This window comes from Aquarana catesbeiana, linkage group LG08, assembly GCF_042186555.1.
Source record: "Aquarana catesbeiana isolate 2022-GZ linkage group LG08, ASM4218655v1, whole genome shotgun sequence".
Lineage (NCBI taxonomy): Eukaryota > Metazoa > Chordata > Amphibia > Anura > Ranidae > Aquarana > Aquarana catesbeiana.
In genome coordinates this window covers 228,269,493-228,297,058 of record NC_133331.1, presented here as the reverse complement: position 1 = coordinate 228,297,058, position 27,566 = coordinate 228,269,493, and the positions used below count along the sequence as shown (strand labels likewise).

The 27,566-nt window shown below is 42.4% G+C and overlaps 1 protein-coding gene across 2 annotated transcripts in view; it reads left to right on the top strand.

Moving 5' to 3' along the window:
- LOC141106278 (sperm flagellar protein 1-like) overlaps positions 1-27,566 on the top strand; it is a 154,244-nt gene that overhangs the window by 88,167 nt on the left and 38,511 nt on the right. For both annotated transcript variants that reach the window (XM_073596919.1, XM_073596918.1), the window contains exon 6: positions 15,043-15,145. In XM_073596919.1, the coding sequence (XP_073453020.1) occupies positions 15,043-15,145 (103 nt within the window). The remainder of the gene's footprint in view (positions 1-15,042; positions 15,146-27,566) is intronic.

Genomic DNA, 27,566 nt, shown 5'->3' with positions numbered 1-27,566 from the left:
TATGAGCTTGCTACATCTTACCACTGGGATTTTTGCCCATTCCTCCTTGCAAAACTGCTCCTGCTCCTTCAAGTTGGATGGTTTGTGCTTGTGAACAGCAATCTTTAAGTCTGACCACAGATTTTCTATTGGACTGAGGTCTGGGCTTTGACTAGGCCATTCCAACACATTTACATGTTTCCCCTTAAACCACTCAAGTGTTGCTTTTGCGGTGTGTTTGGGGTCATTGTCCTGCTGGAAGGTGAGCCTCCATCCTAGCCTCAAATCACACACAGGTGGTACAGGTTTTGCTCAAGAATATGCCTGTATTTAGCACCATCCATCTTTCCCTCAACCCCGACCAGTTTCCCAGTCCCGACTGCTGAAAAACATCCCCACAGCATGATGCTGCCACCACCATGTTTCACTGTGGGGATGGTGTTCTTTGGGTGATGTGATGTGTTGGGTTTGCGCCAGAAATAGTGTTTTCTTTGATGGCCAAAAAGTTCAATTTTAGTCTCATCAGACCAGAGCACCTTCCTCCATACATTTTGGGAGTCTCCCACATGCCTTTTCGCAAACTCAAAACATGCCATTTTGTTTTTCACTGAAAGCAAAGGCTTTCTTCTGGCCACTTTGCCATAAAGCCCAACTCTATGGAGCGTACGGCTTATTGTCGTCCTATGTACATTTACTCCAGTCTCTGCTGTGGAACGCTGCAGCTCCTCCAGGGTTACCTTAGGTCTCTGTGCTGCCTCTCTGATTAATGCCCTCCTTGCCCAGTCTGTGAGTTTTGGTGTGCGGCCGTCTCTTGGCAGGTTTGCTGTTGTGCCATGTTCTTTCCATTTGGTTATGATAGATTTGATAGTGCTCCTAGGGATCATCAAAGATTTGGATATTTTTTCTTTTCCATTATTTTTATTCAGAAAATTTTTAATAAGTACAATATCGACATTTACCATCTTAGTACGAAGTAATGGTACAGGTGACAAATCGGTTATGAGTCGGTTACATCACAAATTTCCTTGTATTTATGTGAGGTTTTGTGTATCCTTGTCCTTATTTTAGGTTTATATAGTAAGGTCAGACCTAAACCGAAAAAATTTAAATAAAGAAAATAAAAAGGAAATGCCTCCTCTAGGTGGTGCACGGGAGTGCTCCAACAAGTAGCACAGGGAACCGTGGGGGGGAACCCCATCTCCCTCTGTCACCTCCACTAAGTGTAACCAACTTGTTTAACTTCCAAGTGGACCCAGGGGCCTTAATTGGTCCATGGGCCCTTAGAAGTAAATTCTGGTTGAAAGAAAAGAGAAAGAGGAAAGGAATGATAGAAAGAAGAGTAGAGGATTGTGGAGGGGGGTGTACTCTGGCCCTGGAGAAAATTACTCCCGAGCCACTCCCATCTCATTATGTAGCCGAGAGGTAGTTAATCCAAGGGTCCCATATTTTGTCAAACAAAGCTATCTTATCATTTAAAATCGATTTGGATATTTTTTTTATAACCTAACCCTGACTTGTATTTCTCAACAACATTGTCCCTTACTTGTTTGGAGAGTTCCTTGGTCTTCATGGCAGTGTTTGGTTAGTGGTGCCTCTTGCTTAGGTGTTGCAGCCTCTGGGGCCTTTCAAAAAGGTGTGTATATGTAATGACAGATCATGTGACACTTAGATTGCACACAGGTGGACATCATTTCACTAATTATGTGACTTCTGAAGATAATTGGTTGCACTAGAGCTTTTTATGGGCTTCATAACAAAGAGGGTGAATACATCGCACATGCCAATTATCATTTTTTTATTCCTGAAAAATAGTTTTATGTATATATTTTTCTAATTTTACTTCACCAACTTAGACTATTGTGATCTGATCCATCAAATATAATTCATATAAAAAAAATTGAACTAAAGGCTGTAATGTAACAAAATAGGTAAAAAGACAAGGGAGTGAATACTTTTGTAAGGCACTGTATTTAGCTGTTTGTCTAGAGATCAGCTTTAAGCATCAAATTAGAATTTGAGCCTAAATCTAAATAGTCTCGAACATTTTCCTTCCCCCCTGCTCCTACCTGCTCCTACCTATCCTGTGTAAAAAAGATGTATATATAGTATCTCACAAAAGTGAGTACACCCTTCACATGTTTGTAAATATTTTATTATATCTTTTCATTTGACAACACTGAAGAAATAACACTTTGCTACAAAGTAGCGAGTGTACAGCTTGTATAACAGTGTAAATTTGCTGTCCCCTCAAAATAACTCAACACACAGCCAGTAATAAAAACAGAAAAGTGTCAACTGCACTAACCCCTATGTTATATTAAATTAATTAACTAACACCACTCTTTTTTGTGACAGTGAATATATATGTGGGGTAGAAACCCTAAAAAAAAATTATATATATATGTTGTGTGCACAAAATATACCACTACACACTATATAACCAATGCCTGTGTCACATCAAAATATATCAACATTGATCTTTAAGTGATACGCCAAAACAACACCCCATCTTTAATATTAATAGTTTTAAATCCAATAATGAATAATATAAAATGAGGATGAATATCCCTTGTACCGATACTACTGGGAAAAGCATAGGCAAAGACCCTGAGTGGAGTGGTTATCCCATTAATGAACTAAAGGCGTGTTGACACCTTTATCTGGTGAGTGGCCAATCCATATGGTGGTGGGGCTGTCACAATATTGGGGATTTAGCTGCACGGAACCATGGACGGGGATAGAAGCACACGGAAGTAGTTTATCCACACTGGAGAGTTGCACTGGGAGTCCTATTTTCATACCCACTGAAGAGTATCACTGGGACTTTATATTTCTTTATCCACTAGTAACAAACAACTGGGACATTTAATCCAGCAGAAACACTGGACATTTATTTCATTATTTTATATTATTCATTACTGGATTTAAAACTATTAATATTGAAGGTGGGGTGTTGTTTTGGAGTATCACTTAAAGATCAATGTTGATATATTTTGATGTGACACAGGCATTGGTTATATAGTGTGTAGTGGTATATTTTGTGCACACAACATTATTATTATTATTATACAGGATTTATATAGCGCCAACAGTTTGCGCAGCGCTTTACAACATGAGGGTAGACAGTACACTTACAATACAAATCAATACAGGAGGGATCAGAGGTCCCTGCTCGTTAGAGCTTACAATCTAGAAGGGAGGGTCAAGTGGAAACAAAAAGGTAATAACTGTGGGGGATGAGCTGATGGAAAAATTGAAAATACAGTTGTTAGGTGTGGGTAGGGTAGGCTTCTCTGAAGAGAAGGGTTTTCAGGGATTGTCTAAAAGCTAATAAAGTAGGAGATAAGCGGACAGATTGGGGTAGGGCATTCCATAGGATAGGAGAGGCTTTGGAAAAGTCCTGGAGGCGAGCATGGGAGGAGGTGACGAGGGAGCTAGAGAGCAGGAGGTCTTGAGAGGAACGAAGAGAACGAGTAGGTTGGTATTTAGAGACTAAGCTAGTGATGTAGCTAGGGGCAACATTGTGGATGGCTTTGTACGTAGTTGTTAGTATTTTGAATTTAATTCTTTGGCCGAGCGGAAGCCAGTGGAGGGATTGACAGAGAGGAGTGGCAGACACAGAGCGATTGGTAAAGTGGATGAGTCTGGCAGCAGCATTCATGATGGATTGAAGAGGTGATAGACTATCTAGAGGTAAGCCAATGAGAAGGGAGTTGCAGTAGTCGAGGCGAGAGATGACCAGCGAGTGAATTAAGAGCTTTGTTGTGTCATTGGTTAGAAAGGGGCGTATTTTGGAGATGTTGGGGAGGTTGAGGCGGCAGGATTTGGACAGTGATTGGATGTGTTGCTTGAAGGAGAGTTCAGAGTCCAGGACTACACCTAGAACCTTAGCATGTGGGGATGGGCTTATAGTTGTGCCATCGATTTTGACAGAGAGATCAGGGGAAGGGGCATATGGGGGAGGAAACATTATAAGTTCGGTTTTGGATAGATTGAGTTTGAGGAAGTGGTGTGACATCCAGACTAATATATCTGATAGTAAATTATTGATAGGTGAGGAGACAGAGGGAGTGAGCTGAGGGGTAGAGAAATAGATTTGGGTGTCTTCAGCGTAGAGGTGGTATTGGAAGACATCAGTTGACCCAGGGAGGCGGTGTAGATTGAAAATAGGAGAGGTCCAAGAACAGAACCCTGGGGGACCCCAACATGGAAAGGAAGAGGAGAGGAGGAAGTAGAGTTGTAATAAACGCTAAAGGTGTGGTTGGATAAGTAGGAAGAGAACCAGCGAAGAGTACAGTCACGGAGACCAAAGGCGTGGAGTTTTTTTTTGAGGAGGGGGTGGTCAACTGTATCAAAGGCAGCAGAGAGGTCCAGGAGTAGGAGTACAGAATAGTGTCGATTGGTTTTGGCCGTTAGTAGATTGTTTGTTAGTTTTAGGAGAGCAGTTTCTGTGGAGTGTTGAGGACAAAATCCAAACCGAAGGGGATCAAGAAGGCTATTATCAGCGAGGTGGACGCTCAGTCGGTTATAGACCAGACATTCGAGGAGTTTGGATAAGAAGGGGAGCAAGGAGATGGGGCGTAGCTTGTTAAGACTGGATGGGTCCAATGAGGGCTTTTTAAATATGGGTCTGACAATTGCACGTTTTAGAGAGTTGGGGAAGATGCCAGAAGAGAGGGAGAGATTGAAGATCTGGGTTAGAGAGTGTAGCATAGAGCCAGAGGGTGAACGTAGCATTTGTGAGGGAACAGAATCCAGAGGGCAGGTGGTAAGGTGGACATTAGCAAGTAGTTTAGAAACTTCGTCTGTAGTGGTGGGGTTGAAAGAGGGAAGTAATATTTGTGCCTGTGGGCATGAAGTGTAAAGCGTGGAGGGTATCGGAACAGTAGAGATCTCCACGCAAATTGTATCAATCTTCTGTTTGAAGTGATTGGCGATCTCCTGGGCAGTGAATGATTTGGCAGGTGGAGGCGGTGGAGGACGAAGTAGAGAGTTGAAGGTAGAGAAGCGTTGACAGGGACGGGATGATAAGTTGCTAATGAGAGTGGTAAAATAGGTCTGCTTGGCAGAGAGGAGGTTGGAATTGTATTTTTGGAGGGCAGACTTGGTCTTACGCCACAGGCGCTCATGAGCACGACTACGTTTTTTCAGACTTCTAGTATCATCTGTTTGCCAAGGTTGAAGGGGTCGGGGCTTGATTCTGTGTGTAGTGAGGGGGGCCAGTGAGTCCATTGAGGCTAGAAGTGAAGCGTTGTAGACAGAAGTGGCTAGGTTGATGCAGGATAGTGGTGAGATTTTGTCATAGAGGTTGTCGATAACAAAGTAAAGAAGAGAAGGGTTGAGATGACGTGGGTTTCTGCGGGTAACTTTAAGGTGGTTGGAGGGAGAGGAGGTGAAGGAGAGGGAGAGAGTGAAAGGTGAGAGAAAACAAGGTCAAGGAGTGAGTAAGAGCATGTATCCACTGCTTCAGGTCAAAGGAGGAGGTTAGGCTGAGAAGTTTTGAAGGGGCAGGAGTGTTAGTATTAATAGGGATGCTGAAGTCCCAAAGAATGATTGTGGGGATTTCAGAGGAAAGAAAGTAGGGTAGCCAGGCAGAGAAGTCATCAAGAAAGGTTGATACTGGTTCAGGGGGTCTATAGATCACGGCAATGCTTAGAGAAATTGGAGTGAAAAGACGAATACAGTGTGCTTCGAAAGAGGAGAGTGACAGAGAGGGAGGTTATATATTAGGTTTTCACTACCCCACATATATATTTACTGTCACAAATAAGAGTGGTGTTATTTAATTCATTTAATATAACATAGGGGTTAGCGCAGTTGACACTTTTCTGTTTTTGTTTTTTCACTCCACCCAATGGTGGAATGCATTTTTTGACTGCAGCAAACAATAATTAACTAGGTTACACTTATATATTTTTTGCGCCGGTGGTTCACATATTTCAACACAGCCATTAATGTCTAAACCGCTGGCAACAAATGTGAGTACACCCCTAAGTGAAAATTTCCAAATTGGGCCCAATTAGCCATTTTCCCTCCCCAGTGTCATGTGACTCATTAGCGTTACAAGGTCTCAGGTGTGAATGGGGAGCAGGTGTGTTAAATTTGGTGTTATCACTCTCACTCTCATACTAGTCACTGGAAGTTCAATGTGGCACCTCATGGCAAAGAACTCCCTGAGGATCTGAAAAAAAGAATTGTTGCTGTACATAAAAATGGCCTAGGCTATAAGAAGATTGCCAAGACCCTGAAACTGAGCTGCAGCACGGTGCCCAAGACCATACAGCGGTTTAACAGGACAGGTTCCACTGAGAACAGGCCTTGCCATGGTCGACCAAAGAAGTTGAGTGCACATGCTCAGCGTCATATCCAGAGGTTGTCTTTGGGAAATAGACGTATGATTGCTGTAGAGGTTGAAGGGGTGGGGGGTCAGCCTGTCAGTGCTCAGACCATACGCCGCACACTTCATCAAATTGGTCTGCATGGCTGTCATCCCAGAAGGAAGCCTCTTCTAAGTGTAGCATCCTCTACCAATAGGTAGGTGCTAGTAATAGGATTTTTTAGTAGATAGACTGTGAGCACAGGTAAATTTAGGCAGACCTATGCTGCTCTGGTTCTGAGGCGCCTCCCCTGCTTCCAGGGAGAAGGGAAGAAGGGCAGGGCCTGGAAATGGAGTGGCAGGCAGCTCATGTGGGAGCCCTGACCAATACCCAACTGGAATTGGCAGGGGGCGGGCCTCCTATATAAGCTGAGGTAACATGTCACTGGGGGGAGTTGTCGGCTGGGTGAAGTGGAAAATAGAATATTAGAGAGCAGCAGGAGGGCACCTTCATCTGGAGGGGTGCGCCGATCGCAGGAGGAGGCCCGGGGAGAGCTGTGAGGGAACGTCGTCTTTACGCGGTCATTGGCGATGTCTTTATCATTACACGGTCATTGATAAAGAACTCCTGGAGCAGAGGGGCAGGCGAAGCTGTCGGAACGTATGGTCCAGTCAAGTTCTCCATCAAGGACTCAGGGCAGAGAAAGGTCGGTGAGTGTACCACAGTGGAGGGCTGGATGTGCCAGGAAGTCTGTGAGGGAACTTTGCTTTTAGACGGTCATTAGCAAAGTCTTCATCATTACAGGGTCAATGATGAGGAGTCCTGAATCAGAGGAGAGAGACTGTGGGGATATGTGTCAAATCGATGTGACCTGAGGGCACAGGATTTGCAAGCTGGGCTGGCTGGGAACAGTAGTTCACCATCCAATATGTGCTTTTAAACTACTAGGCCTCCGGGGGAGAGTTGCTGCAGGCCTCTGGCCTAGCAGCAGCGAGCAATCAGAGCCAGCTTGAGGAACTATTCAGAGTGGGTCCTCCTTGCTTACAGAAGAAGATGTGACATTACTTTACATTAATACTACAGGATAAGTTTTGTGCAGGAGGAGAGGATTTCTGGGAACATCACCCTTACACGGTCAAGAGTGATGTCCTCATCCTTACATGGTCATGGGTGATGAAGTTCTGGAAGTAATAGTCTGCAGGAGTTAAGCAGAGGAGGAGCAATAGTCTGGTGATGCAGGAGGAAGATCATTACTGTTGAACAATGCATGTCATTTCTTCAGGCTCAAACTATGAGTTAATCTGAATAATCTCGAAATATGATGGCGAAATGAAATATTCTATGGGCATCCCATATACCCTTTTCCCCAATCTAGTTGTACCCCCCAATAAACAAAAACAAAACCAGCAAAGGACTGTTCATTGTCTCTGCAAGTGATATATGGGAGTCTGGCAGCAGGTTGAATTGGTGGATGTTTGTTACACGTGGCAACTACACCGCTACATAAAGATGATGCACAAGAAAGCCCGCAAAAAGTTTGCTGAAGACAAGCAGACTGAGTTCATAGATTACTGGAACCATGTCCTGTGGTCTGATGAGACCAAGATAAACTTTTTTGGTTCAGTTGGTGTCAAGCGTGTATGGCGGCAACCAGGGGAGGAGTAAAAAGACAAGTGTGTCTTGCCTACAGTCAAGCATTGTGGTGGGAGTGTCATGGTCTGGGGCTGCATTAGTGTTGCCAGCACTGGGGAGCTACAGTTCATTGAGGGAACCATGAATGCCAACATGTACTGTGACATACTGAAGCAGAGCATGATTCCCTCCCTTCGGAGAGTGGCCTGCAGGGCAGTATTCCAACATGATAACGACCACGAACACACCTCCAAAATTACCACTGCCTTGCTAAAGAAGCTGAGGGTAAAGGTGATGGACTGGCCAAGCATGTCTCCAAACCTAAACCTATTGAGCATCTGTGGGGCATCCTCAAACGGAAGGTGGAGGAGTGCAAGGTCTCTCTAACATTCCCCAGCTCCATGATGTCGTCATGGAGGAGTAGAAGAGGACTCCAGTGGCAACCTGTGAAGCTCTGGTGAACTCCATGCCCAAGTGGGTTAAGGCAGTGCTGGAAAATAATGGTGACCACATGGGCCCAATTTGGACATTTTCACTTAGGGGTGTACTCACTTTTGTTGCCAGCGGTTTAGACATTAATGGCTGTGTGTTGAGTTATTTTGAGGGGACAGCACATTTACACTCGTATGCCCCGTACACACGGTCGGACTTTGTTCGGACATTCCGACAACAAAATCCTAGGATTTTTTCCGACGGATGTTGGCTCAAACTTGTCTTGCATACACACAGTCACACAAAGTTGTCGGAAAATCCGATCGTTCTAAACGCGGTGACGTAAAACACGTATGTCGGGACTATGAACGGGGCAGTGGCCAATAGCTTTCATCTCTTTATTTATTCTGAGCATGCGTGGCACTTTGTCCGTCGGATTTGTGTACACACGATCGGAATTTCCGACAACGGATTTTGTTGTCGGAAAATTTTATATCCTGCTCTCAAACTTTGTGTGTCGGAAAATCCGATGGAAAATGTGTGATGGAGCCTACACACGGTCGGACTTTCCGACAACAAGGTCCTATCACACATTTTCCGTTGGAAAATCCGACCGTGTGTACGGGGCAGTATACAAGCTGTACACTCACTACTTTAATTTGCAGCAAAGTGTAATTTCTTCAGTGTTGTCACATGAAAAGATATAATAAAATATTTACAAAAATGTGAGGGCTGTACTCACTTTTGTGAGATACTGTACTTACCAGTTACTTACCACCTCTTGTCTGGTCACCTGATCTGGTTCCCCTGTCAGCGGTGGCTACAGGGGAGAGGAGGGAGCCTTGACAACGGCTGGGACATGGGAGCCTATGGGTGAAGACTTCTTCAGGCTTTCCCAGCTGTTGTCAAGTACTCTCTCCTCTGCCCTGCAGCTGCTGCTGGTTGCTACGGGATCACGTGACCAGACTAGACTGAAAATAGGTAAGTATGCACATTTTTTTTACACGTTAGTCGTCATCATAGTTGTTTGGATGGGGGAAGGGGACACTTTTAAGAATAGTTAGGTTTAGGCTTGAATTCTGCTTTATGTCAACCTGTTCTCTTCTTACCTGGATTGTTTTTTTAGTTTTTTGAAGATTGTTTAACTGAAGCAATAAACCAGTCCATATCACAGAACACAAACCTGCAGTTTGTTGCCACTTACAGTTTTGAATATGAATATTTGTGCGTCTAAGGAAATCTGTTTATGGCTTACAAATGTGGGAAATTTCTCTATTCTGGAAAATCACAAGCTCTTCTTCAAAGCTGCCCTTCACATTGAAGTCACAAAATTGTTCACTTGCTTGTATGGTTAAGAAAGGGGACAGCTGTTTTTTTTTGTTTTTTTTTTTTTTTTTTTGCTGCTCTTCCTGTATATACAGAAACCTAATGGACCTCCTCTTGAAGGAACAGCCAGTTCAGACCTTATCAGCCAATGTCCATCAGATGGTGCAGACTTTGCAAAGGTTTGGATAGATGCTAAATCTCCAGAAGTCAGTGTTGGGACTAACCCAATGCTTGGAGCATCTGAGAATGGTTCTACACATCGCTCAGTTCAGGGTTTTCCTTCTTCCGGACCAGCTTCTGGCCCTCCACTCATACATTCAAACCCTATATTCCTGGAAAAACCCCAACATTAGCTTTTGCATGGGGGTCTTGGGCCCTATGGTAGCCTTCCTTGAGGCAGTACGTCAAAAAAGATACTTACAAGGGACACCAACCTCTGGGGTGTAGTACGAGATGCCATCTCGGTTCAGATGACTTGATCATCTGGGGAAGACATTGGTTCTCCCTGCAACACTGGAAATTTCAGCTTAGAGGCCACCTGACAAGCATTCAATCAGACAACACTACGGCAGTGGCTTACATCAACTATCAAGAGGGCACAAGTTATGCATCTCAAAAGGAAGTGGACCGAATTCTAGCCTGGGCAGAGTTCATGTTTAGGTCCTGTCCCCACATTCTAGACATTGAAAATTGGCAGGCAGACTTTCAACCTCTGGTTCCAGCGAAATGGCTTCTTCTCACAAAGGTTTTTCAAGACCTCTGTTGCAGGTGGGGATATCAGATGTACATCTTCTGGCTTCCAGGTTCAACAGCAAGCTGGGCAGGTTTATTATCAGGACCAGGGACCCTCAGGCTTTTATAGTAGATGTTCTGGTGACTCCAGAACATCTACCAGGACCAGCTGATTCCGGGACTAGTTAGAACACCTCCAAAAATGTAATTTCCTACTTCTGTGAAGAACTCTGCACTGAAATACAAGTCAGGCTTTATGCATCCCTGCAACACAAATGTAATTTGTGGTAAGCTACTCTCTAAGGGTTATTCACTTCTAAAGGGATGCAGACACTGCAATACTTCTCATCAGAACACGGCGCATCAGCTAATTAAAATCAATTAGTCAATTCCATAGTGTGACTAATCTAGTCTAAGGACATAATCTAGTAAAAAGCTATTCCTTCAAAGCAGAAACAGGTAGGCAACAAAGTTTGTGAAAAACATTGCAATGTATATTGATTACCCAGGGGAAATTGTTTTTTTTTTTTCAACAGAAGTAGAGTTACTCTTTAATCTATATTTTTTTCTTTAATCCATATTTTTACCCTGCTAAAGTGTTTTCCTTGTCTGCTTCACGGGATTAAGAGGGAGGGTGTCCTGATGGTCCTTATTGCTTCAAACTGGCCAGGAAGAACTTGATACTTGTACTTGGACCTTGTCAGACTCCTGTCAGACTCTCTGTGAGCCCTACTACATCGGCTAGATCTTCTGTTCCATGAGCTGGTCCATCATCCTGTTTCTCAGATGCTTATTTTAATTTCATGGCCTTTGAGGCCCAAGTCCTGAGGGACGGAGGCCTATAGGACTCAGATATTCCTACACTCCTTCTCACGTAGTCTACCATTACACCTGGAAGGCCTACTTTGTTGGGTCAGAAGCTAGGAATTTCCATTGCTAAAAGTACTCTGTGGGATGTGTCCTGTCTTTCTTCCAGTTTGGCCTAGGTCAGCATTTAGCCTTAAGTACTTGCCTTTTACTCATTGGTGAAGACCTTTGTGCAGGATGTCACTCTTGTACACTTGCCAGTGACTCTGTGGGGTCTCAGCCTGGTTTTATTGGTTCTTCAGAAACCTCCTTTCAACCCTGTCACAGCTTTACCCCTGTCTTCCTCTTGCACTAAATGTTACTTTCCTCGTGGCTGTCACCTCTGCAACATGTGTCTCAAGAGTTAGTGGCCCTGTCCTGTAAGGAACCATTCCTAGTGTTGCACAAAGATAAGGTTGTCTTGTGGCCTAAAGCTTTTTGTAGTTTCCTCCTTCGACCTTAACCAATACATTTTGCTTCTCTCCTTACGTTTTGCCCTTAAACATTCCAGGGTGATTTTTTTCCCCACTGTCTGAATTTTGTACGCACTGTACGAATCTACCACTTGGCTTCTCTTCCTTTTGTAGCACCCTCCTAAGTAGGTGCTAGAGTAGTTAGAATAGTTTTTGGCCCATCTGCTTAACAGAGGAGCAGCTAGGTAAATTTATTTGGGCTTTCTGCTTAACAGAAGTTGTGATCTTTTAGTTCTGTCTGCTCAGGATGCTCTGATGCTGTTCATGCTGTCTGGAGCTTCCCTGTATTCAAACTACTTAGGGAAGTTCTGGATTGTAGGTGGAAACCATTCAGATGAGCAGTATGAATATAGATACAGCCCAGCCAATTGGAAGGGGAGGTGCCCCATGCTGGGTGCCTGTTGCCTCTTCCTAGCACAAGCTGCCATACGGCCTCAGGTGGGCGACCCACCCAGGGTTCTCCTGAGAGCTGAGGGGGAATGACCATGGATCCTGTCTGGTGTCACAGAGAAAGGTTACCTGTGACCAGGGCCTTTTGAGTGCAGACCTCCTAAAGCAGTGGTTCCCAACTCCTGTCCTCAGGATTTGCTGCTCAGTGATTGCAGTATTCTAGTCTGCATTTCCCCAAGGTAATACTTAAAATCTGGCCTGTTAGTGGGTCCTGAGGACAGGAGTTGAAAACCACTGCCCTAAAAAAGTCCCAGGGACTTGTGCTGCTGAATCCCCCTCTGGGTGCTAAAAGTCAGCTGCTGGGTGTAAGCTAAAGGGGACGTGGCTCTGTCTTTAAGAGCAGGGTCCACTCTATTCCTTCTCTTTGCAAGGGTCTTTGCTTAATTCTGTACAGTCTGCTACACAATCCTACTGAGAAAGCTGTCCTCAAGAGTGAATAGTTAAATTTGGAGTATCCTACTATATCTCTTCTCCTATCCCAAGTTAATAAATTAAAATAAAACAACAAAAAAACACTACAACCCCTAGACTGGTCTATGGAGTAACGAGTGGAAGTTGTGCACCTGACTGCAGGAAATACTGTGTGCCTGGATGTGGGGCTGAGACTAGGGAAGATCCGGGAAAAATATCAGCTGCTGCTAGGGGGGGGGGGGTATCACTTCATTTAAAGAATCATATTCCCTCTTTATCATTTCCGAGGACCTACAGTCTGAAGGATAATGTTGCTCCCTTTCCTTTTAAGATGCACTCTACCAGATTGATCAGTGCTTCATAGGCTTTTCAGCATCAGGCATCGATTTCCCAGATTTGCAAGGTTGCCACCTGGTGTTCTGTTCACAAGGGTTTTAGGTTTTACCAGGTGGTTATTCAGGCCCTTTTGGGTATAAGGTGCTTCAGGCTATTGTAGCACTAACTCACGGTGGAGCTGCTGATTTAAAGCGGGCTGTTACCGTTACCTTGTTACCTGTAATTTCACCAACACCAGGTCTAAGGGTCTCCGTTGAGCTTACTGCGTGGCAATGTAGACACCAGTCACTTAAGTACTTTTTCAATGCTTTAATGGGGATAACTGGAAGAAGTAGCAGGAAAGAGGTAGACAGAGAGTTGCAGGGGTGTTCAAATACCTTTTCTTGGCGTAGCGTCAAGGAATTTAAATCTTTAGGTTGAATGTATCCTCAGCTTAGGATTAAATTTTTGCCCGCCCGGATTGGTTTCTCTCACTGACCTAGCAGCCGGAACGCAGCACGAACAAAAAGTCTCTGCCACAGACTTTGGTGGGACACACTCATACGATCCTCTGCCACAGGATGTAGTAGTTTTCGATGAACAGCAAACACAGTACCAGAACCTTTAAGCTGACCCGGCAGTACTTATGTGGTAGGGTAATTTAGGATGCGTCCTCCAATTGAGTCACCAGGCCCCTCTCCAGACCAGCGCTCCGCATGGTCCCTTCCAAGACGGGTCCTCCCCTGGATTCTTCTCAATTGTCCAGCTTCTTCCCGCAGGACAGACAGCACAGGACCATCCCAGCAGTAGCAGGCCCCAGACAGACTTCTGGGCCTACCCGCCCGACTGCAGCGGCGTAACCCTCCAAGCCGGAAGGCTACGAGATAGCACTCACTGACACATACCTCTAGGCCAGGAGGGCCACGAGGCAAAAAGCTCCCCGAAACATGGTGTCTGCCCCATAAATACCCTCTCCCAGAATGCAACTCGGAGGACCACCTCCGCCGAGTTCTCTCCGGGACAGAAGAGCACTCATACACTTCAGCTTGTTGCTTTCCAATATTGACCCACGATGACAACGACACCCACAGGCGCAATGTGGAACTGCACGCAACACAGCCAAGCTGGAACAGAGGATAAACTAACCTTAGATTAAACCTGAACAATGTATAGCACAGATGATCCATTAAATTTACCTATAAGCGGTAGATTAGAAATCTACCAGCACTACACTATTTTCTTGCCCTAAGCTCATTTGTTACGTGGGCCTGTTGGTGTTTGTTTATTGTGCTACTCACCCATCAGTTTCATTGCTTTAGGACATCCTAAGATCTTGTGTCAACCTAAGATCTTGTGTCCTGTAATGTGTGATTATAAATGAGGAAAATAGCGTTTTTGACTTGCCTATAAAACTCTCACTTACTTGAACATGAAATTAATGTACTGCTATACCCATTTAGGAACTAACATTTCACATGTTCACTTTCTTGTTTAGCAGATTTCCATCAGATATTTAATAAAATCAAACTATGCAATGACACCAGTTAGCTATATAGTAGTTATACGTATTGGCCATCTTTTCCTTCAAACAATAGAGGCCTTTAACAGTTTCTGGCAAAATAGCTTCATACGGAGATGTTTTATCCCTGTCATCTTCTTTAACAGCATCATCATTTGAAGTCACTTATCCAGTTCACATGGCAAGCATTTTCATGTTAGAACATTTGGGAAATACAAATATGCATTGTTTAACAAAGACCAGAACAAATCTTTCAATGCAACATAAAAGAAATCCTGTAACTAAATCACTGCTTCAAACCACAAGTAGTCTTGTAATCTGCAGTGAGGGAAAACTGCAGAAAACAGCCCCCATTCTCCTCCGACCTTGATTGCTCCATATGCATAATGTTGTTTAGTCAGCAAAGCATCTCACACTCTGAGGTCAAACCCAAGTACGCAGCCAGAGAGATTTATCGTTGTAGGACCAGGATGAGGGGTTAATGCAGGGTTGGAGTGATTTATGTAAACCATCTGTTTTTATTGTTTTTCTGTTGTTCTACCTACCTATGCTAGTAGTTTTAATAGGAAATTGCCTTGACAAGTCTATGTTTTGTCACATTGTCTTACAGAACGGATGGCAATTCACACCCCTATGCACATCTGGAGTCTAGTGTACGCCTGTTGTTGGAAGAAAAGGATCTAGAAATGCTAGCCCTGCAGGAAACTGTACAAGTGAGTAAGAGGTGATCCTACCATGAATGCTCTGAGACAGCATGTTTGCACTTCAGAGGTCGCATCATTGCTCTGCTGTGCCAGTTAACTACTATTCTATTATTGATTTATGTAGGGCCAGCATATTCTGCAGCACTATGCAACATAAGGACACACAAGGGCTGAAAGTGTAATATTAAAACATGCACATATATGACATAGTAGGAATGAAAGCCCATAGCATGAGAAAATTGTATTATGGTATAACAATGCTGTGGAAGCAGCTTGCTTATATGCTATAAAGAAGAGATAGAAGTATACACTGAAAGTATTGAAAGGTCAGTGCTAGACAAAGGGAGACACAGATGACATAACAAGAAAAATAATTTTAGAAAATTTAGAAAATCTTTCCAGAGGCAAACATGGAGGCTGCCATTGATCACTTAGCAATCCATGATTAAAGTGGTTCTAATGCCTGAAGTTTTTTTTTTTACCTTAATGCATTCTCCGCATTAATACAACAAAGTTTAGGGATGGAGGCGTGCCACGGATAGCAGCAGACCATTTCTTTTCTTCTTTTTATTCTCTGCATTAAGGTAAAAAAAACCTTCAGTGTGCTGTTACCCCCTCCCAGCCCTCCCTTTATACTTATCTGAACCTGATCTCGATCCCGTGATGTGCACAAGAGCAGTGACACTCTTGGCTCTCTCGTTTCCTTGGACAAAGAGGCAGCAGCAGGAGTCATTGGACGGAGCAGAGGGGTGGGGCCGAGCCACGCTCTTTGTTTTCAATCTCTCTTTATTAGATTTTCACTCTCTTTTTTTAAAAAAAAAGAAAAATATACCAATTAAACATCAACATCTATACATCATATCCTTCATAAAAATATTACATATAATGATATTTTAATATACCAAGCCATGAATTAATAAATAAACATTAATCATTATCCTTCAATTTCTTTGTTCCTATATTCCTACCCTTCTCGTTTCCACCATATTCATACCTCCAATACATACATACCACTTACACACACAAAAAAAAAAAAAAAACAAAAAAAAACGCTGTTCCTTCCATTTATAGAAATTCTAACATTTCTTTTGATGACCGAAACTCATCCCATTTTTGCCATACTTCTGGCATTTGGTTTATTATAAACCCTTCTTCTCTTATCTGTTTTTCCATATACTGAATTTCGTTCATTTCACATATACATTCCGCTATTGTTGGGCACCTTGTTTCTTTCCAATTTCTTGCTATTATGCCCCGTACACACGGTCAGATTTTCTGACGGAAAATGTGTGATAGGACCTTGTTTTCGGAAATTCCGACCGTGTGTAGGCTCCATCACACATTTTCCATCGGATTTTCCGACACACAAAGTTTGAGAGCAGGCTATAAAATTTTTCGACAACAAAACCCGTTGTCGGAATTTCCGATCGTGTGTACACACATCCAACGCACAAAGTGCCACGCATGCTCAGAATAAATAAAGATATGAAAGCTATTGGCTACTGCCCCGTTTATAGTCCCGACGTATGTGTTTTACGTCACCGCGTTCAGAGCAATCGGATTTTCCGACAACTTTGTGTGACCGTGTGTATGCAAGACAAGTTTAAGCCAACATTTGTCAGAAAAAATCCTAGGATTTTGTTGTCAGAATGTCCGATCAATGTCTGACCGTGTGTACGGGGCATTAGTGTTCTGGCTGCGGATGTCATGTGGTAGATGATATCTGTTTTAATTATTTTTATTGATTTTGATGTCAAAGACATCAATGGACACAGAGAGCTGGCTTGGAAGCGAGCACACATGGTGCGCCCATAGCAAGAAGCTTGCTATGAGGGCACTTGGCAGGGGGGGAGGAGCAGACAGGAGGATCTGGACTGCTCTGTGCAAAACCATTGCACAGAGCAGAAAAGTATGAAATGTTTGTTAAAAAAATAAAATTTGAAGCTTTACCATTAATTTAATATATTTCACATATTGTTTTCTATAATAACTACAGTACAACATGTAATAAGGACTGCATTTTCTGACAGGATAAGAACAGAGGAAAGAGGAATGATAGTGTGAGTGTAGAATAGAGAAAATACTGTATGGCAAGATAGAAACATAGGTGCTACCGTTGCATGTTTATTTAAAATTTTAATGAAACCTTTTGTTTAATTTTGACATTCTAATCTTTGTTTTGGTACTTAGTGAATCTGTGGCACAGAGCGATTTATGTGTATGTAGTACCTTGTCTGTTAATATTCAAATGCTTGTTCCAGGTGAGTGGCTCACTAAGTAATAAGGGCAAAAAATTATAGCCCCAGAGTATAAGCCTTTAAAAAGCAGTCAGCAATAACAGCTTCTATATTGAAACACTGACAGGTACAGTACATCTGGAAAGTATTCACAGCGCTTCACTTTTTTCACATTTTGTTATATTACAGCCTTATTCCAAAATCGATTAAATATATTATTTTCCTCAAAATTCTGCATACAATACACCATGACAACGTGGAAGAAGTTTGTTTGAAATCTTTTCAAATTTATTTTAAAAAAAGAATAAAAAATTACATGTACATAAGTATTCACAGCCTTTGCCATGACACTCAAAATTGAGCTCAGGTTCATCCTGTTTCCACTGATCCTTGAGATCCTTGAGATCATCCTTGAGATGTTTCTACCAATTTGATTGGAGTCCACCTGTGGTAAATTCAGTTGATTGGACATAATTTGGAGGCACACACCTGTCTATATAAGGTCCAACAGTTAACAGTGCATGTCAGAGCACAAACCAAGCCATGAAGTCCAAGGAATTGTCTGTAGACCTCAGAGACAGGATTGTATTGAGGCACAAATCTGGGGAAGAGTACAGAAACATTTCTGCAGCATTGAAGCACAGTGGTCTCCATCATACGTAAATGGAAGAAGTATGGACCCATCGGGACTCAAACTGAGTGATTGGCGGAGAGGGGCCTTAGTCAGGGAGGTGACCAAGAACCCGACTGTCACTCTGACAGAGCTCCAGTGTTTCTCTGTGGAGAGAGGAGAACCTTCCAGAAGAACAACCATCTCTGCAGCACTCCACCAATCAGGCCTGTATGGTAGAGTGGCCAGACGAAAGCCACTCCTCAGTAAAAGACACATGACAGCCCACCTGGAGTTTGCCAAAAGGCACCTGAAGGACTCTCAAAACCATGAGAAACAAAATTCTCTGGTCTGCTGAAACATAGGTTGAACTCTTTGGCCTAAATGGCAAGCGTCATGCCTGGAGGAAACCAGTCACCACTCATCACCTGGCCAATACCATCCCTACAGTGAAGCATGGTGGTGGTAGCATCATGCTGTGGGGATTTTTTTCAGTGGCAGGGACTGGGAGACTAGTCAGGATCAGGGGGAAAGATGAATGCAGCAATGCACAGAGACATCCTTGATGAAAACATGCTCCAGAGCGCTCTGAACCTCAGACTTGGGCGAAGGTTCATTTTTCAACAGGACAACGACCCTAAGCACACAGCAAAGATAACAAAGGAATGGCTATGGGACAACTCTGAAAACATCCTTGAGTGGCCCAGCCAGAGCCCAGACTTGAACTTGATTGAACATCTCTGGAGAGATCTGAAAATGGCTGTACATCGACGCTCCCTATCCAACCTTATAGAGCTTGAAAGGTCCTGCAAATAAGAATGGTAGAAACTGCCCAAAAATAGGAGTGCCGAGCTTGTAGCATCATACTCAAAAAGACTTGAGACTGTAATTAGTGCCAAAAGTGCTTCAATAAAATAATGTGCAAAGGATGTGAATACTTACTGTATGTACATTGGATTTTTTCATTTTTTATTTTTAATAAATTTGCAAAGATTTCAAACAAACTTCTTTCATGTTGTCATTATGGGGTATTGTTTGTAGAATTTTGAGGAAAATAATGAATTTAATCTATTTTGGAATACGGCTGTAACATAACAAAATGTGGAAAAAGTGAAGGGCTGAGAATACTTTCCAGATGCACTGTACCTTAAAAAGTTTAGTGACTATAGACTGTAGGCAAGTGGTCCCCAAACTGTGGGCCAGATGTGGCCCTATGCTTGCCTTGAGCACAATTCCTCCCACTGACACCAACAATGGAGCACTATTCTATCATACTGACATCAATGATGCGGCACGATTCCTCCCACTAATACCAACACTGAGGATCTATTCTTTCCACTAATACCAATGATGGGACATTGATGAAAATGATGGGAGCGGCCGCTCCTGATGTTGTCATTCTGATGAAACGTGTAGGGCAGAGCTTCTGGCGTCACTGCATCACTTCCGGTTCCCGTCCATGGAGTGCATAGCATCCCGGATGCTTTGTTTTGCATGCTTGACTTATTCTGCTTAAATGTATGTATATTCTAAAGCTTCTAAATAAATATACCAAATGGATTTACACTATTGAGATTGCCTCGGTCCATTTACTTCCTGCCTAAGCCTGCAAAGATGAAAGATTGAGGAAAGGACGGGGAGACAAGTGTACCTATATTGAGGACACTGCTCACTGATATCTGTATGCCTTCTAGCCCCTATGAAGGCAGAGCTCCCTGGCGAGTGTGGACCTGAAGGGGGAGCACAAGTGGAGGCACTAATTCACCGCATTTTTATATGAGCACAGTCAGCACGTCCAATTAGAACTCTATATATTTATGGACTTATAAGTTGTTTGCATAGTTTTTCATGTTTGCATAGGATATTTTTGACTACTGTATGCACTTATCACAGAACCATAAGGATATACAATTATTTTTTGTGGCACTTTATCACTCACCACTTTACCTCAGAGTCATTCTTATAAATTTAAAACACAAAAACTATTTTTATATGTAATCAGCACTTAACTATTGGAGTACACAAAATTTTTTTGCACATTAGATGGGTCATATTTTGGATATATATTTTTAATTTATTTACACTGCTGGTGTCTTGGTCCCGACACCTTAAAGGGACAGTAGCACTACAAATGTATCCTAAGGATATATTCTTATATGATCAGCATGCATCCACCAATGTTATCATCCCTTGATAAGAGTATTAAGGTATTTTTGTCTTTTTTGTTTCACCTGTTATTGACATACCCATCACATGACACATTCCATCCTGTAGCCACCATAGCAGTGCCATATCCACTTTTATATCATTGCTTTAAAGTGGATGTAAATCCAATTTTTTTTTATCATACTGTAGAGTATAAGATTTCCTATCATTTGAGCCCAGTCTTGCCACACAGAGTTAATCCATCTCTGAGCAATCCTCTTTTATTGTTCAGTGAGATAAATCTTGACAAACTGAGAAAAACTTTGTCAAATACTCCCCCTTGCTGTGAATAACAGGTGATTTGCATATCTCGTGCACTAGCCTAAGAGACATGCAGTATTTTTTAATTCCCTCCCACTCCTTTCTTCAGCAGCTCTGCAAGGATTGGCTGTTCCACACCTTAGCATGATTTGGCATGCTGAAGTCATGTGGTTACTTTCCTGTCTTTTCACTGGATGTTAGAGATCATAGCAAAAGTTCAGTGTTAAAAATACACAGGAGAAAATGCATATTGACAAGGGGAGTGTTGAGGTGGGCGGGGAGTCTACTGACATCACGACTCCACCCACCGAGCTCCAGACAACAGACCCACCCACAGAATCTGCAGTTTTTCGGGTCTCATAACAGACAGAGGGGAGACATTTGACAGGTAAAGATACATGCAGGAGGCATGTATCTCCTTATAGATAACCCCTATGGCAGTAGTTTAGAAAGGATGACATTGGGTTTACATCCACTTTAAGTGCACTCGACTGCTTTGTGCTGTGGGAAGATAATGTTTTGTAATTTATACAATATTCAAAAGGGCAGCTCCTTAAGATATAAAGTATGCTTTTTAAAAGAGCATTACCCACATTTAACCCCAAATTTCCCTCTCTCCCTCTATAGAGCATATCTCAGCAGCAAGAAACAGCTTTTAGTACTCCAGGTTACATCATCTCCAGGCTTCAAAAATTCTTGCATGGACAGCTGCTGGGAGCAAAGTTCCTACTGACTTAGGCGCACCCCCAGAACTACATCTCCCAAGAATTCTTTCCCTACTAATGGTGTAGGGAAGGCTTTTTAGAGTCAAGGCAGAAGCATTGTTTTGAATTTCATTGTGTTGAAATGAGTGGACCAGAAAATGATGGGGATGGGCAGAAAGAGATTGGGCTAGGCATAGAGTTGACAGTGTTGGTTTGGATTTCAGTGCTGCATAGGAAATTTGCTGTTAGCAGAACAGAAAGTTATGTCTACATAATACAAAGCTTTCTGTGAATGGGCAAGGGGCTTCTGTGTATGAGAGCCACTGCTCACAAAGTAGCAGTACTGGAAGAATAGTGATAGTTCAACTATCCAGCCTGAATGAAAGTATAAATATTAAAGAAATTTCAGTCAGTGGAGTCCATGTTGTCAACCCATGCTGGATGGCTTTATAGGAGATTGCTCTCCTTTTGCTACGGTTATCTACCATCTATCTACCAGCTCTATACATATATTTTGTGGCCTCTTACTCTTCCATTAGTGAATGTGAACAAGCCACCTCTGTTGCTCTCAGCTTGACAGCCATTGATCTTCTGTGGGGCTTGAGGTCTGGGCTATGCTGAGACCTGTGTGGTCTGCACCACTGAGCCATTATCTGTCAGTCTGGACATCCAGTCACGTTCATATCTTTGATTGCTTCCACTTATTCCCTGATGAAGACTTTCTATAAGGCTTGACTTGGTGGATATGCAATTTATTTTAATATTTTCATGTATATCTGCACTATATGTATATTGTAGGAATGGTATAAGATCAGGACGTGAAGTGTCTAGACCAGCCAATTTTAAACCTGTTGTTCAATAAAAAATGTTTTTAGTTTTTATTTTATTTATTTATTTCAGGTACTTATATAGCGCCGTCAATTTACGCAGCGCTTTTACATACACATTGTACATTCACATCAGTCCCTACCCTCAAGGAGCTTACAATCTACGGTCCCTAACTCACATTCATACATACTAGGGACAATTTAGACAGGATCCAATTAACCTACCAGCATGTCTTTGGAGTGTGGGAGGAAACCGGAGTACCCGGAGGAAACCCACGCAGGCACAGGGAGAACATGCAAACTCCAGGCAGGTAGTGTCGTGGTTGGGATTCGAACCAGCGACCCTTCTTACTGCTAAGCGAAAGTGCTATCCACTGCACCACTGTGCCGCCCACCGATTTGTAATTGTGTGATTTCTATTGCTTCAACAAAGTCCCATGGGAGATATCTTTTGTCTAGTATAAATATTAAAGTATGCTCGTATAGCACATGAATAACAGGTAACATGAGAAATAAAGAATGGTATGGCTATGACCATGCCATCCAGCAGCAGAAACAGTAATGTCAATCGGACATGAGCTGACTGCAGCAGTGATGTTAAAACTCTAATACCAGTGGTATATAAAATTTCGCCTGTCCACACAGTGTCTCATAAAGATTTCTACAGTTAAGCTCCTACTTTGGGCAAAACGGGGTTCTCCCATGGGTAGGAGACCAAGCTGAAGCCATTTTTAACAAAGGAAGATTTACCGTATCCTGATATTTAGCCCGACCTGCACTGTATGGCCAATCGCCTGGGATGACAAACAGGGGCATCTAAGTGGTATCATTTAAATTTGTTTCTAACACTGGTGGGTTCTGGACTGACTGCAGGCGTGATGGTAAAGCTCTAATACAAGTGGGTCATGGACTGACTGCGGTGTCAAAATAAAGCTCTAATACCAGTGGATCATAAAATGATTTAGCAGTGATGTTAAAGTTCTAATACTAGTGGATTATGGCATGACTATAGTAACGATGTTAAAGCTCTAATACCAGTAGGTCATGGGTTGACTATGGCAGTGATGTTAAAACTCTACTACCAGTGTGTCATGGGCTGATTGTAAAGCTCATTTACCAGTGGGCCATGGACTGACCTAGCAATGATTGTAAAGCTCTAATATCAGTGGGCCATGGACTGACCTAGCAATTATTGTAAAGCTATAACACCAGTGGGCCATGGACTGACCTAGCAATGATTGTAAAGCTCTAACACCAGTGGGCAATGGACTGACCTAGCAATGATTGTAAAGCTCTAACACCAGTGGACCATGGACTGACCTAGCAATGATTGTAAAGCTCTAACACCAGTGGGCCATGGACTGACCTAGATATGATTGTAAAGCTCTAACACCAGTGGGCCATGGACTGACTTAACAGTTATTGTAAAGCTCTAATATCAGTGGAGCATGGACTGACTGTGGCAATGATTGTAAAGCTCCAATACCAGTGTTTCATGAACTGACTATAGTGGTAATGTTAAAGCTCTAATACAGATGGGTCATGGGCTAACTATGGCAGTGATTGTAAAGCTCTAATAGCAGTGAGTCATGGGCTGACTATAGTGGTAATGTTAAAGCTCTAATACAGATGGGTCATGGGCTATCTATGGCAGTGATTGTAAAGCTCTAATACCAGTGAGTCATGGGCTGACTGCAGCAGTAATGTAAAAGGTCAAAGGGTTACAGCAGAGCTACTAATTAAAAACAAGATAACAACAAATTGACTTTTTCCTCTCAAGCAATTTTAGGTCAGGCTACAGGAAAAGACTTTTACCCTCGTGTAGTCTGACTTTATGCCACAACATAGCAATATATAGGAAAAGCAAGCAGAAATCTGTCCCAAACTACTGATTCACATCCTACTCAGGAAGAAGGTTAGCTTACATTTTCAGCGATCCTTACACAAGTTCCTGCTATCTGAGTCATTCTTTAGTGACTTAGATAAGCATAATAAATGCAGTTGCAAACTTTGAGTCAAAATAATTTTGATAGATTTGGCCAAAAGATGGATTCTTATTAAGTGAAATACGACTACATGAATGATAAATTTGATTGGCACTTAACAGGATGTAAGCATCCAAGTTTTTTGGATGTGTCTTGAGTTCCCGAAGAATCTTTTCAAGAATATGCTAAATGCAATCCTTTAGTTTAGATTATGCATGCATTTTTCATAATGTGAAACTGTACCTTCTAATGAGAAAGAAGAAACCGTAGAGCCAGATGTGTTTTGCAGAGTAACTCTTTTATTGATCCTGGTGTTTAGAGGTATAGATGTGATACAGCATAGGTAACAACATTCCCAGCATTTAAAATTTACTTCCCACATGAAATCATAAACTATCTTTGCACTAGAACAAGATTAAAGTACCGGTATATGTACGTCCTAAATCTATTTTTCACGATATTTGATATACCACTTTGTACAGTTTTCTTAAAGTCGCATTGAACCCACTACTAAAAATAATAATAACTAATATATAGTTTAGCAGTCCTTAAATGTTGTGGCTGCATTAGTCTTCTTTTTTAATCTTTTTTGCCTTTATTTTCACCTGACGATCTGGCCAGTAACACACCTCTGGTCTTCGGATGGCTTCTCTATCTGTGGAGGAGCCCAGGAGTTATACCTGGTACACACAGGCAGTTTTTTTCATTCAACTCAGTGGGCTGAATGAAAAAAAAAAACCTGAGCTTGCACGCTGTACTAACTATGTTATCTTAGTATAGCGATCTCCCTACTGAGCTACTATGTTCTGCCAGAATACACCAGTCAGTGCTGGTATCCAGCTTGCCTGTTCGATGGAAGTCGAACAGGCTGCAGTACACACTGTCCGAATATTGGCCGGTTTCTGATGAAACGGATGATATTCGGCCAGTGTGTACCAGCCTTTCCCCTTGGACAGCAGCATTGTCTAGAGCGGGTACAGTTAGATGGACTAGTAGATTTAGATTTCTACTTGGACTTTACCTAAGTGACTAACAAATTAAAGCCTAACTCCAGCTAACACTTTTTAAGCAGTTACAGAAACAGTTTTTTCTTTTTGGAATAAAGGTTTTACCTAAATGAATAAAAGCTGACTACTGTAAGCTCCCCTGCCAGTGTTAAAGTCTACTTTGGCTAACAATAAAGGATAAGTTCACCTTTTAAGAAAAAATAAACAAATTCCCATATTTTTGCTGAAAAAAAATGTGCATGTATTATCCTTCCTTGCAGGAGCCTGGAAAGCATTGGACCTGTGATCAGTGGATCAGGAGTGCAATGTCAGGCATCTGCAGAAAAGCCCTGCAGCTTTCAGCCTGTCAAAAAAACAAATATAGTCTGGTGCTAATAAAAAGCAATTCCACATAGTAAAAAGCTTATCATGGTAGTCCTTTAAATATTGATTCAGTTTGTCATAAAATGACAAAAGTAAGATAAAAGTCCACAAATTCAGGACCAGCCTTGTGTGGGGGAGTGGAAGGGATCTCCAAACAAGCAAAAAGAAGATAAAAACATCTATTTTTCTTCTCTTTGCAACTTTCAGCCTGTACCTCTGTAATGGTCTGACAGTCAGACTATATTGAAGGTACAGGCTGAAAGCTGCATCGCTTGTGCATGAACTAAAAGAGCACCCTCACAGTCCATTCATAATTACAAGCAGTCAGCCATGGTGGCTGATGGTAATTGTAGACTATTCATTCATGGGAAACTGTGAATGAATGACGCGGCCTTGTGGGCGGAATCCTGCAGGGCCCCACTGTTCTTGAATTGTGACAAGGGTGCGGGAAGAAGATTACCCACCTACTGGTACACTGAGGCGGGGAGTGGGGGGAGAGGCTGCAGGAGCTTGAACATGTTACATGTTCTACTCTAAATACAGGTGGAATATGTAACATGTTCCAAAAGGTAAACTAATCCTTTAAAAGACAAAAAAAAAAAAAGCACAAGTGACATAACTTACAGAGAGCTCAGCTATGTCCACCCCTTCCTGACACAGAATCTATGAATGGGGGGTGGGGGGATGAATGATAGCTAGGGTAGGAGGTAGGAAGATTTCTACCAAATCAGCACAAGAGACACATCATACTAACTGTAAGTTAGCGACAAACAAAAAAACAAAAGTATTCTGGCGCTAGTAGACCAAATCAGTTATCGAATAAAAAGTCCAGATAACATGTAAAATGTTGTCCTATAGTATGGCTCCTTATAGGACGGCCAGACAAGTCCATAGATTCAGGGTTAGCCTAAGGGGGGGGGGGGAGCTGCCTCCAATACATGCAAAGAGAAGAGAAAAACACAGGCGCCTCCGAGTGTAGACTGTAAGATGATTTAATAAGAGATTGGTTAAAATTGGGCATGTCACAGGAAAGGTAAATCCAAGGGACGTCAGCGGGTGTATGGGCTTCATAAGCCCGCGCTGTAGCAGTCCGCCACTTGCAGACACTGTTCCACCCGGCTGGTTAGTAGTAAGAAGAAAGAGCTCAAAGCGAAAAGCTGGAACTCACGCTGGAACGCAGCGTCGACCCGGATGCTGTTACTAAGCGCAACACGTTTTGGAGCATGCACAGTAGGAAGACCACCAGGTAGACTGCACGCTCCTCAAGAGCTTGAGAAAGGAGCCTGACCTACATAGGTCTATTTATAAAGGAGTGAATTTGGTTTTTACAAATAGTTACATAAATGGTAAGGTTGAATAAAGACTCCCCAAACATGTTTTAATCTTCCAGGTCTGTGTTGGTGTGTTTTGGTGAATGTTTGGTGAAAGCCCCTTTCACTATTTTATAATTAGACAGCTTCAAGTTCCATAGCAAATGTAAAGACTAATCAAGTGCTTTTAGCAGTTTTTTAGAAGCTGTCTTTTTATATTTTGCTTTTTGTGTCTCTTCCCCTACTATAACAGGTTAGCTTCAAAAAGTTCAGAAAATGATTTTCAGATACCACACACATGCTAGACATGCAGAGAATGTTTCTGTTGTGGTAAGGAGAGCATATGGCCCATACTTTCCAACCATAACACCTTTAGCATCCTCCACATTACCTGTCAAATATATGCTTATATCTCTTTCAAACAGATTCAACATGAATTATTTACAAAAAAAAAAGAATGCTTTGTATATGTGACCCAACTTACGACAGATGTAAGCTATTCCACGGATAAACGTAATGCTTTGTTGAGGTTGCTCTTATGGATTTGTGGGGGAATGAAAAAATACACAGAACAGGGTATGTTCAGATAAGATATTGTGCAATAATTGGGCAGTCCTGCAGTGTGTAACAGACGCCTTGTGGCATTAAAACAAAAACTAAAGGATTCTTAGATAAAACAGATGTTTCTTGTCTGTCCTCTCCTCATCTCCACATATAACATTTGCATAACAAGCAATCCACCGCTGTTTTGGTAACATATAATACTCCACATCAAGGTAAAAGTTCCAAATTCAAAATACTGCCTTTGTGGAAAAGGAGGTTATACCACAAAAAAGGGAAAAAGTGGACAGCCTGTATTTAAGGACTGCTGTCTGCCTTTGCCTGGGAAAGAAAAAACACAGATCCCATGGTAGTGGGTAT